Below are 12512 nucleotides of genomic sequence, written 5' to 3'. Positions count from 1 at the left end.
GGGCAGCACAGGTCAGGGGCGATCTCTGCAGCACAAGGACATCTATACAGCTCTTTCCTGTCTGTGTGCTACGGCTCGAATACGGATGACACATAGACACGTGACTTCAACACTGGTCCCCACACAGATGGTAGTGCTACTGGGGAGTCCTGAAAAGTTCATGATGTAGGGGACATTGTACCTGAAGGGGCATAACTGGAAGGGAGTATGTCACTGGGGTGAGGCCCTTGGGAGTATATTTTCTCTGGCCATCTCATGTCCCACCCTGGGCTTTCTAGTCAGCTATTATGTGAACAACTCTCCTCTGCCGTTACCTTTCCCACCATAATGTTTTGCCCAAGCATTTGGGACCAGGAGACTGATGGCTTAAATCTCTGAAGCTACGGGCCAGTGTTAACCTTTTTTCCTCTAAATTATTTCTGCCAGGTATCTGATCACTGTCTTAGTTCATTTTTCTGCCGCTCTGATAAAATACTCTGAACTGAAACAACTTACGGGAGAAAGGGTTGGTTTGGTTCACTTTCCCAGGGTACAGTTCAACATGTTGAGGAAGTCAAGGCAGTAGAAATATGAGGCAGGCAGACTTGTTACACCTGCAGATAGGAAGCAGGGAGTAATGCATGCTCCTGTTCACCTCCCTTTCTCCTGTTTAGGGAATCCAAGCCTAAGAAATGGTGCCACCCACTTTTAGGGCTCCTCCCACCTTAAGTAGCTTAACCAAGATAACCCTTCAAAGTTGTGACCAGATCACTGCTAGATCACTCTAGAGCTAGTCAAGTTGATAATTAATGTCAGCCAGCACAGTCACACTGATGAGAAATGTAATATGCTGTGTGGCCCATACGTCCTTGGGCTCTCTGAGTTTTACTTTTTTGTCCTATTCAATGCAAGGTTTTATAGTGGTGGTTATATTTAGATCCAAACATGTCGGACCATGGTGGAAGGTCATAGAGAATTCTGTGGTCCAATCCACGGTCACCAACAAGGCAGCCATCCCTTCTGAAGTCATGCTGTTCCTGTCAGGTCACGGAGTGCTCACCTGCATGATGTAATCTGCACGGTCACCCAGGTGTTCATTATGGCTCCTTTGGGCCCATCCAAACGAAGGGGACGCAGGATGTCACCCATGCCATCTGCTTCCAGCTGCCCTGTTCTGTGACTTTCCTAAAATCAAACCCGTGTCTTTGGCTTGAAGAAGGGGGTAGCTAGGGCTGGTAGCCTGAGGAAAGCCAGAAGGCGTCTTTTTAAAACAGACTTGGGCCATCAGTTAAAAATTAAGGAACAGCTCTTCTGTTTGGGGACTCTCTAAGGTTTTCTACAACAACATTGTACAACAGACCAATTGAAATTCCAAGATATCAAAGACACAGAGAATTGTTTTTGATTGGTATGTAAAACAATCCCTTCTCCTCTCCTCTCTCCTCTTCATCTTCCTCACTTTCTTCTCTTTTTTAATCTTTCATCTCATTATTTATCCCCTTCTTACCCCTTTTCCATCTTTATTTCTTCTTTCCTGTCTCTTGTCCTCTCCCTTAGTGTTACCATCTCTTCCTCTCTTACGGTTTCATTCTTGATCAGACTCAGACAACAACAGGACTCCCTCTCCCAAGACTCATCCTCATCCACGAATGGACCCCTTCTCAAACCTATTCAGCTCTTATATCTACCCCAGACAAACCAAGAGTTATACACATTATTCTTGGTCCTTCTGGCTTGTGAAATCTTGGGTTAGAATCTCAACTACATGGAGTAGTACAGATCCCAGAAACAAAAGATACATATCATTATCAGAAGGAAGGGAAGGACACTGGGTAGGTCAGCACTATGTTAGACTTTTATACCAGGAGTGCCTAGTAGGACCTTTAGAAGCAAGGCACAGCTGTCTGAAGTACAGAAAAATCAAAATGAACTAATGAGGCTTTGTGGTACAAAGTGAACCAGCTTCCAGTTGTACAAGTGGAGGTTACTCTCCCTCTCTTTAGAAAGGCATCATTAAATGAAATCCAGCCTCCTCCCACCTCCTATTCCTCCATCCTCCATCACCACCTGCAAGCCTCACCCGGTGATGATACCTAATACCATACAGCTATATCGATAATTCCCTTTCTGGGATGGAGAGATAGCTCTCGGTTAAGAGTTGTTGCTGGATCATGAGGACTAGAGTTTGGAGCCCCAGCACTAAAATAACAAGTTGGGTTTCAAATACACATTAGTAACGCCAGCTCTGAGAAACCCAATGCTTTCTTCTGGCCTCTGTGGACAAAGGCATGCATTCCCACACAGGCACAAACATAGTCACAGATATAGATGCAGACACACACACACACACACACACACACACACACACTAATTAAATAAATAAACAATTTTTTACAGAAAACCAAAAGATGAGCTAAAATAGCTCAGCAACTAAAGACACACACTGCTTTTGAGTTTGTGCCAGCTCACAATCACTTATAATTTTAACTGCAGGATCTGACATCCTCTCCTGTACACATGAACATACATAAACACAGGTACATAAATGAAAACAAATTATTAAAAGCAAAAAAAAAAAAATAGCTTCTTCCATTTCAGGCTGTGTCGGGAACCAGTTTCACAGACTCCATATTATTTCTCTCAGGGCTGAGGTCAAACACTTGACAAGAGACAGCCTGAGGAAGAGGACTTATTTTATCTCACAGTGTGAAGAGCTGTGATGGGAAAGACATAATGAGGTTCATGGTGGTAGGTGCTTATGTCAAAGACACCTCACATCTTGATAGACCAAGAAACAGAGAGTGGACAGCAAGTGGGACTACAAAACCTCAAATCCCCACCTACCAGTGCCCACTTCATCTACTAGGCTCCACCTCCTAAAAGGTTCTATAATCTCCCCCAAATGGAAATAGCACCACCTGCTGGAGAGCACATGTTTATACACAGGAGCCTGTGAGGGACATCTTGCATGCAAACCATAGGAGATTCACAAGGTATCAGACCTGAAGGATCTGAAGGCAATTATAGTTTGTGAACTGGATAGCTTTGGCTTATTCTGAGATTCACATGATCTGGAATTGGTAGTAACTCATATACCCACTCCTGAAACCTCAGAGTTCCTACTGGAAATACTAGTGTTGAAGATCTGCAACAGGACCTCAAATGAGTTCATCCCACTCTTGGGCCACCATCTCTATAAACAAGCAGCCCAGTTACCAACATTCACACAGAAACAAAGGGATTACAAACTCCTAAGACTCATAGTCACCCAGCTGGCCAGGATCAAAGTCTATACAGATGTCTGTCTCCAAGAGAAGAATCCCAGTGCCATCCCTGTCACTTGCCAAGTGGAATTGTGTGAACTGGTGTTAAAATAAGAAGTGCAAAGACAGTCTGTCACTAAAGCTTGCAAATCCAGGTCCTGCCAGGAGACAGGGTCTGTGGTTTATAGGGTTGGTTAACAAGTGTGGGGGTTGGGGATCCTGTATCTGCCTCCTGCCTCCCACTTTCTTACCTGCTGTGTCAGTTGATAGAATAATACTTAAAAATCTAATAAGAGGATGAACATACAAGCAGTCTATATAGGATGCTTCCTGACAGAACCAACTCCTCCAAGATTAGATGAGAGACGCATATGTAAAATCATTGGGATTCCAAGTTTGTAGCTAAGGGAACTCAGAAGGCACGGGTACCCAGAAAATGGCACAAGAGGAGGGTTGTGGAGAAGGCTCAATAAATAAAGTGTTTCCTAAGAAGTCAGTGTCAACTTAGGGCTTCCATGTGTACGTGAACATATATGCATATACCCTCAAATAGAAATCACATCCACACAAGCACACACTCAAAAAACTGCATGTACACAAATGTTCATTTTATACATATATCAAAACCATCCAAATACCCTTAAGTAATGAGCTCATAAATAAGACTATTATGTGGTATCATTAAGCAGTAGAAAGAAATGAGGTAATGCTGGTGTTACATACATGTAATGCCAAGCCTCGGGAAGATCAGGAGTCCCAGGTCATCCTGCATATTGAGTATGGGGCCATCCTGGGCTACATGGGAGACCACATCATCCCAACATTTAAAGTAATGAAGTGTTGATGCAACTCGCAGTGCAAATTAACCTCTTGTGTGTGAAGGGAAGGGAGGGAGACAGGAGTCTCACATCCTGCAGCCCTATCTGTGCAGCACGTGGAACAGGCGAGTCCAGAGGAATAGAAAGAAAGGTCAGTGTTTGCCTGGGGCCGGGGACGGAGGAGCATGACTCCCAAGATGATGGGAATCATCTTGTGTTGAGCGGTAGCGATGGTTACACAACGTTGGGAGTGTGTTAAGTTGATTTTGATGCCGACACTGTGTAGCTCAATTAATAGTAAGTAGATATTAAGAGCTGGGTCCTTAAAAAAAATAAAGGAGGATTTGGGTAACAGAACCATTGCTTGGAGTGTGTGTGGCCCCAGGTTCAATGGTCCAGCAATGCAGTGGAATGGGAGAAGGGAGAAGAGGGCTGGAAGGGGGAGGGAGAGGAAAGGAAAGGGGAGGAAGGGACTGGGGTGGGCAGTGAGCAAGAAGGCCTGAGGTGTATTTGCAGCTGCAAGTGGCAGCTAGAGACTGCAGCTCCTGGGATGGCAGGCTGCACAGGGAAGGCTGCTGGGAGTGCTGCTGTGTACTAAGCAGGGCTCTGGAAAGGTGAGCCTAGGCACTTCAGGAAGAATTGATGGGGTAGGAAGCCACCAAGAGGTCTAAGAGCATCTGGGAAGCTGCAGCAACTGGAAGAATAAACAATCAGGTCTCTTCCCTGACCCAAGGGGGGACCCAGCACTCAGCTTGTTATTTCTCAGGCAATTTATGGTGGGACATCACTTTCAGTTGGGTTAGCTCATTAATCTTTGTAGTGATCTGTTTTTACTTCCTTTTATTTTTAATTTAATTTTTTTTTTTGAAACAGGGTTTCTCTGTGTAGCCCTGGGTGTCCTAGAACTTGCTCTGTAAACCAGGCTACCCTCGAACTTACAGCCATTATCCTGCCTCTGTGTTGGAGCCAGAGGTCAGCCTAAGGAGTCATCTTCAGACACTATCACAATTTTTTTTTTATAGACAGGGATTTTCACTGGCCTGGAGCTCAGAAGTTCAGCTAGGCTGACTGACCAGTGAACTGCAGGGATCCTCTGTCTCTGCCTCCCTGCACCGGGATGCTCAGGTCTGTACTACCATACTAACTTCTTATACAGGTTTTGGGGATTCAACCCAGGCCCCCATGCTTGTGTGAAAAGCACTTTACAAAACGAACCATGTCCCCAGCTTCTGAATTAATTATTTGAGTACTTAGAGCTAATTTATCATTAGCACTTTTTACAGAAAGGGAAAGTGAGGTTTAAAGTTCAGACTTTCTCAGAGCTCCTAAGCACCAGTTGGGGAAAATGTCAGATTAAAACAAAGGGCCTAAGACATGGGGCTCCAAATTCACTCCAAGTTGACCTGTAGTCTTTGAAGCAAAATGAAGCAAGAATTGCTAAGAACCATGTTTAATGGCACAGATCCTGAGAGCCCAGCTACTTGGAAGGCTGGAGCAAGAAGACTGAAGTTCACAGTCAGGCTGAGAGACACAGTGAGGTCAAAGCCAGCTGGGGCCATGCTGCTCTTTCTGAGGACCAGAGTTCAGTTCCAAGCACTCACATTGAGCGGCTTACAACATCCTGTAACTTGAACTTTAAGGGATCTGGCGCCCTCTTCTGGCCACCTTGGGAACTCACAGCCACATGGCATACACTCACACATACATATAAATAAAACAAAATAAATCTTTATGTAAATAAATAAACTTGCTATGGTCCCTTGTGCCTAAATCCCAGACACTCTGGGAGACAAAGACAGCTTCTTACCTCAGTTGCTGCAAGCTAAACTACATAGTAATACATATGTATGCGTATGTGTATGTGTATGTATATAGAGCTTGGGATACATAGTAAGAAACTGTATCAAAACAATAATAACAAGGAAAGCAAAAGAAGCAGGGGTGTGGTCACAGTGCAGTGCCTATACACTTCTCTAGCATCCACGAGGCTCTAGGTCCAATGCCTACAACTGAAAACAAAAGGGAAACACACAAGAATAAATAATATTTATTTGATGCTATATAATACAGTACAGATATGAATTTGCCAGTGACAGTCTTAAGTGAGTTACAAGAAAATGAATCCAGTCCTGGATCAGGCTCCTGCCAACCGTAACAAGTGTCTGCCATGTGTTTTCTGCCACCAAACAGAAGGTGAGGGAGAATGCATGCTGAGGCTTTGAACTTGCGTAGCAGAGCAAACCATAGGTTCAAACCCCACCTTTGTGCTCTGTCAAATGGTATTGGCCTTGGCTGCTTGATACCGGAGGCTCTTCAATTTCTAAGGAGCCACACCCAGCCCCTGTGAGCTGTAACTCTGCACATAAAACAAGCATAAAACAAGCACAATACCCAGCCTCAATACATGTACAAGAAGATGCTCAATACATGCACAAGAAGAAGCCAGGCATGGTGGCACACGCCTTTAGTACCCAGCACTTGGGAGGCAGAGGCAGGTGGATCTCTGTGTATTAGAGACTAACCCAGACTACAAAGAGAGCTACAGTATCGCTGGGGCTGTTTCATGGCGAAACCTGGCCTGAAACCAAAATAATTGACATGAATTATAGGGCTAGAGATGGCTCAGTGTAAAAAGTACCTGCTTTGCAAGCGTGAGGAGTTGAGTTCATCTCCACGGTCCGAATGAAATAAGTGGGGTACAGCGGTATGTGCCTATAGCCCCAATGCTACAGAAGCAGAGACTAAAGTCAGAATGCTAGCTAATCAGCCGAGCCTGAATAGCACATTCCTGTCTTAACAAGAAGGTGGATGGCACGTAAGGAAAGACACCCGAGGTTGTTGTTCACACACTTGCACACACGAACGCCCACGTAAGGAATAATCAGACAAACTTGGGTTTTTTTAAAGAGGGGATCAGCATGCGCTGGGAACAGACCATATTCTTGAAGTTCTTTTGCTTTAATCCTCATCCCAAGGTAACCATTATTCTCCCATTTTATAGACAGGGAAATCAAGGTCCAAGGAAACTGAGCATTAGGTTCAGCCACTGAAGGCATTATATTTTTGCTCTACCATACGGTTTCTGGTGATGTTCGAATTCACAGTAAAGAAATCTTCCACCAAGTACTGCATTGCTCCACTGCTTCCAAGTTTGTATGACCTCAGAATGGTCTAGAAGGTTCGCTCAGCTTACAGGACATTGTTCTAGCTGATGATTATGAATGCAGCCCAACTGTATTCATAACGGACAGTACAGTTAGTTAAAACATTGTATTGTTTGAATGGGGTGATTTTTCTTAACGTGATAGCACAGCTGAACTTTAGAGATGAAGGCACTGTTTCGGTAATGTCAAAAGGGTGGACATGCCTGTCTGGGTTCCCAGGCGCCTTCTTATCTCTCCAGTCCCCGGGTTCTGGAGGATCCCAAGATCAAAGTGGAAGAGACACCGCAGGAATATATTAGTCACCTTTCTCATCCGTGTGACTGAACCCTAACAAGAAGCAATTTAAGGGAGGGAGAATTTATTTGGTCTCATGGTTAGTAGAAGGGGTGGGAGTAGGGGTGGAGGCAGCTCATTGCCTCATGCATAAGTGCCTTGCCTACATAGGCCAGGATCACGCAACAGAGAGACCATGACAGGAAGTGTGGCTTCGTGTAAACCCTCAATTTCCACCCCCATAGAGGCTCATCCCTTTGAGTCCCACCTCTTAAAGGTCCCCAAACAGCACACCGCCTGCAGGGGACCTCAATCTTCACACACAGCAGCCTAAAGAAGACAGCTTATATTGACACTTTAACACTGGAGACAAAAAGCCTGTCACCTGTTACCTTACTTCCTAAGAATCAAAAGTATTCAAAAGAAGGATTCTCATGAACTGTTTCCCTCTTGACCCAGCTATAGCCTTTTCTGCTGTTGAAGTTTCCCACAAACCCTCAAGAAGGGGTGTAAGAGGACAGTCTCTAATTAGGCACGAGGCCCAGATACATGAGGTGGTCTTCAACAAGCCACAAACACATTTTGATCCCCCCCCCATCATTATTTGTCTGTCTGTCTGTCTGGTTAGATAGGGTCTGGTATATGCCCTGCTGGGTTGGAATTGGCTGTGTAGCCAAGGATGATCTTGAATGTCTGATCCTCCTGCCTGTACTTCCTGGGGACACCTGTAAACACCTGAGCTTACAAGTCTGCATCACCACAATTAGTCTGTGTCGTGCTGGGGGTGGAACCCAAGACCTTGTGCATGCTCAGCAAGTGCTCTACCCACTGAGCCACATCTCCAAACCCTTCCTTTGCTTCTTAAACACCATCTCTTTTGTCCTCCCTGAGAGTTGGCAGGTTTCTTTTCCCCCTTTCATGCACCCACTCCAAGAAGAAGCACATCGCCAAGCAAATTTCTCCTCCTCCGGCTAAGAACTTAAAAACCCAGAGTTCATCGGTAAAGTGGAGACTCGAACCACAAAAATACTCTTAAATCATCCGAGGGGAGCACAAGCCTGGTGGATCCGGGAGGATTAAAGATCACAAGAGGAGAGTTAGGTGATGCAGGCAAGCGAGGAACTCGGTGAATCGGAGGGGGCAGCGGTGCGGGGCACCGGCTCACGGTGCAGTCTGGCTTAAGAGTGATTTTCAGAGGTCCTTGAGAAAGCCTTTGGGCCCTTTCTCCCAGGGGTAGCTCTTCTTGCCTTTGAAAACATGTTCCGATTCCTACTTCTGACTTTGTTATTTCTACAGGGGTTTGGGCATGGGGGTAAGTCCCAACGTGGCAGAACAGGCTGCAGCCTACTTGTCCCTTCTTTTATCAGTTTTTTTTTAAAAATTGTTTGCTTCCTTTAAACCAGTGGCTCTCACTCTTCCTGATGCTGTGACCCCTTAACCACAGTTCCTCGTGTTATGGTGACCCCCCCAAACCATAAAACTATTTTGTCATTGCTTCATAACTGTAACTTTGCTGCTGTTATGAATCATACGTGTCTGTGTTTTCCCATGGTCTCAGGTGACCCCTGTGAAGTTCAACCCTCCCCAAAGGAGATGCTACCCACAAGTTAAAAACCACGCCTTTAAATGCTATTTATTTACTTGTTTAATTCGTTGTGTTGGTGGGGGGGGGGTGAGGCAGGGGGAATCACATTTATGGTGATCAGAGGGCAGCTTTTACAGTCAGTTTCTCTCCTTCCACCACCTGGGTCCCAAGGAGCAAACTCAGGATGTCACACCTGGTTCCAAGTTCCAAGTTCCATGAGCCATCTCACCAGCCTTGTTCATTGTTTGTTTGTTTGTTTGCTTTTGTTTTTGAAGGCTTTGTCTTGAGACAGAGCCTTGCTGTGCAGCCAAGTTATGCCTCAAACTCAAACGGACAATTCTCTTGACTACCTGGAACGCACCACCAAATCTAGCGTCACTAGTCTTCTTTGTGTATGTATGTACGCATGTGTCATACATGTGCCACACATGTGTTTGTTGTGTGGATAGAGGTCAACCTCAAATGTTGTTCCTCAGGATACAGGATGCCATCCGCCTGGCTGGCCTAGAACTCACCAAGTATGGGCTGGCTGGCCAGTGGGCCCTAGGGTCTGCCTGTCTCTCCCTGCCTAGCTGTGGGAACACAAGTACTTGGCATCATGACTAGATTTTTTTTTAAATGTAGGTGCTGAGGGTCAAACTCAGGTCCTCATACCTGCACAGGAACATACCTTCCTGACCAAGCCTTATCCTAAGCCCCTAATTTTCTTTAATAGCTGAGTTTGAAAGAGGATATTTCCCAATACCCCAAATCTATAGCACACACACACACACACACACACACACAGAGAGAGAGAGAGTGCCCTTTGTCTCAGTCAATTCAACCTCTACCCAGCCCTATCAAATGAACTAAGAGTTACCTAGTCCCACGAAGAGCTTAGTAAGATGTGAGCTCCCAGGGACGTGATTCAGAGACTCCACAATGAAGCAAACAGCCCCTTTTGTATCACCCCACCCCCATGCCCTGGTTAGGAGTGAGGTGTGTCTACAATGCTCCTCCTACATGGAAAGCCTGGTCCCCGATTGGTAGCACACTATTGAGAAACGAGCGAGTCTCCAAAATCATACTGGGAACCCAGCTCAGTTTGTAAAGTGCTGGCCTTGCATATATGAGAACCTGGTTTTCTTGTAGATGTGGTCCTGGGTCCGTGTAATCCCAATACTGCAAGTGTGGGGGGAGGGGGTAGAGACAGTCCCTGGGGCTCACTGCAAAGTCTAGGTGTCAGAAAACAAGGTAGACATCACCTGAGGAATGGCACCTCTGGCCTTCATAGGCATGTGCACATTTACGAACACGATTCACACCTACAATATGTGGAGAAGCTTTTAAGCCTCTTTTTATCTGTATTGGTTACAGAAAAGGGCGGACGGTGGTCGAATGGTGTCTTTTCTAAAATTCCCTCTTCGCTGTTGCAGACTCCTGTCTCTGAAACTCACTGTGGCTCCATTATATGTAGAAGCCTTTCCCTGAGTATCTTACAGGCCATGGTTCTGATCGGGATAGTTTACCACTTTCATACGTTTCGCCCGTCGTTTCGGCTCAGCTAAGAATCCCATAATGTCTACCATCTGACTTGTTGCGACCAGTCACAGCCTATGCTGGTTGCAGAAGATGTAAAAGCAATCTGACGATGTCATCTCTCTGTTCTCTCTCCTCCCCACCCTGAACCCCAGTTCATTCTCAGAAACAGAACCGACAGACCTGCGTCCGTAAGAGCCTCATATGCGCCTTTGCCATGGCCTTCATCATAAGCGTCATGCTGATCGCAGCCAACCAGATCCTGCGGAGCGGCATGGAGTAGCAACCTCCCAACCAGCCACACCGCGTTGCCAGCTCACTGCGCATGTGCATGCCCCGCGGGCAGACTCTGTTCCTTCACACTGGAGATCTGGACCTATGGATGGATGCAGGCGTTGGTACAGTTTCAGTAAAGAACTCAAATTTGCAGTGCAACTGGGGTCACGGATCAACTCCATCTCCTTGGCAGGGACACAAAAGGGCTGTCTTCAAAATGCTTTCATGGTTTTGTTTCCCAAATGCAATAAATAGCCAGGAGTTTCTCAATTACTGCTTCAACTGCCAGTAGCAACTCTGAAGTGGGGAGAAAAAAATATATAAATATACATATATATATATATATATATATATATATATATATATATATATATATATATATATATATATATACTGCTTTCTTTTTGTTTTGAAATTCCAGTAGCCACCCAGATACCGTGGTGGCATCTGAGAGTGAAAAAGAAAGACAGGTGTGAGCAACAGTCACCTCCATCCATGACCCAACTCTTTCAACCCAGGGATCCACGGAGACTCCCTGCTGAAGTTGACTCCTGGGTTGCTACAGAAAAGGGGCCGTTCCATCTCACCCTGGCTTCCTTCCTCCACCCAGTGGAGACCCCTCCCACCAATGCACGGAGGGGGAAAGCCATTAAGCAGGGACACAGCTCCTTGCAGTCCCTGCTGTTCTTAATCGCCTTTTCTACAGGACTCTTGTCGATAGAGCTGGGGCACTCTCGGTTGGTTTCCATGGCTCTTGGCTTTCTGTTTCTGAAGTCCATCCCGCACCAGCATCTTGGAATCTGCAGAGAGTCTGGCTCCCAGCTTTCTTGCCTGTGCCGCCATTAGAGAAAAAAAAAAAAAAAAGGAAAAAAGAAAAAAAAATTCCATAACCTGTGTGTCTCTATAACCCAGACATGTAGACAGACAGGAGACTGAGGTGTGTGATTCTGTTCTTTCCAAATTGCTTACTTTGGACATGAATTTGTTCTCTATCTCACACTGCTCTGTGCTTCTGGGGTAGGGGAAGGAATGAGTCTGGCAGTGAGGAGGCCTACACCCCAGGCATCCGAAGTAACAGAACCCCTCCAAGTCGTCATATTTGATAACATCTGTAAGTTAAGATTGGTGTACATCTAACCTTCCCCTCGTCTTGGACTTTATTAGTGAACCTTTCCCCGGCTAAGAAAAAGAGACCTAGAACCCGAAGCAGAAAGATGGAAGGCTCAAATTACTGTTTTGATTAATAACTCACGATATTCAGGTTATGCCAGTGACTCATTAAAAAAAGAAAAGACAGATGCTAATGACCGCGGCTGATAGGACAGAGACTTGATCCGTGTTCTGATCCCAGAACACCTCCGTTGGGGCAGGGAACTGAATATCTAGGTCTGTTTTTAAGTAGCAGGCCAAGACTCTCATTTATTCAAGTTTTTCCTGGGTTCACTATGAAATTAAGCCCAGTGGTTAGATTAGCCGGTCATCTGTAGACATGCTAACTCCCTTTGTATTTTTCTCACCCCAAGTCTTTATTTCTGTAATGAAATTGTCCTGCCCCAGCTTCGGATCCCAGCTGGAAGATCCCAAGTTCTCCTTCTTCCTTCTCCTTCCTTCCTCCTCCTCCTCTCCCTCCTCCTCC

At 45.6% G+C, this 12512-nt stretch overlaps 1 protein-coding gene across 1 annotated transcript in view; it reads left to right on the top strand.

The window, feature by feature from the left end:
- The window catches only part of CALN1 (calneuron 1), a gene marked incomplete at both ends in the record, with an annotated part of 419834 nt that extends 408951 nt beyond the window's left edge, over positions 1 to 10883 (top strand). Inside the window, one exon of the mRNA XM_080940491.1 lies at positions 10756 to 10883. Within this exon, the coding sequence (XP_080796617.1) occupies positions 10756 to 10883 (128 nt within the window). The remainder of the gene's footprint in view (positions 1 to 10755) is intronic.
- Between the last annotated feature and the right edge of the window lie 1629 nt (positions 10884 to 12512).

Source organism: Micromys minutus (assembly GCF_963924665.1).
Source record: "Micromys minutus genome assembly, chromosome: 29".
NCBI lineage: Eukaryota > Metazoa > Chordata > Mammalia > Rodentia > Muridae > Micromys > Micromys minutus.
Note: the sequence above shows the minus strand (reverse complement) of the source record. Positions and strands in the feature narration are given on the sequence as shown.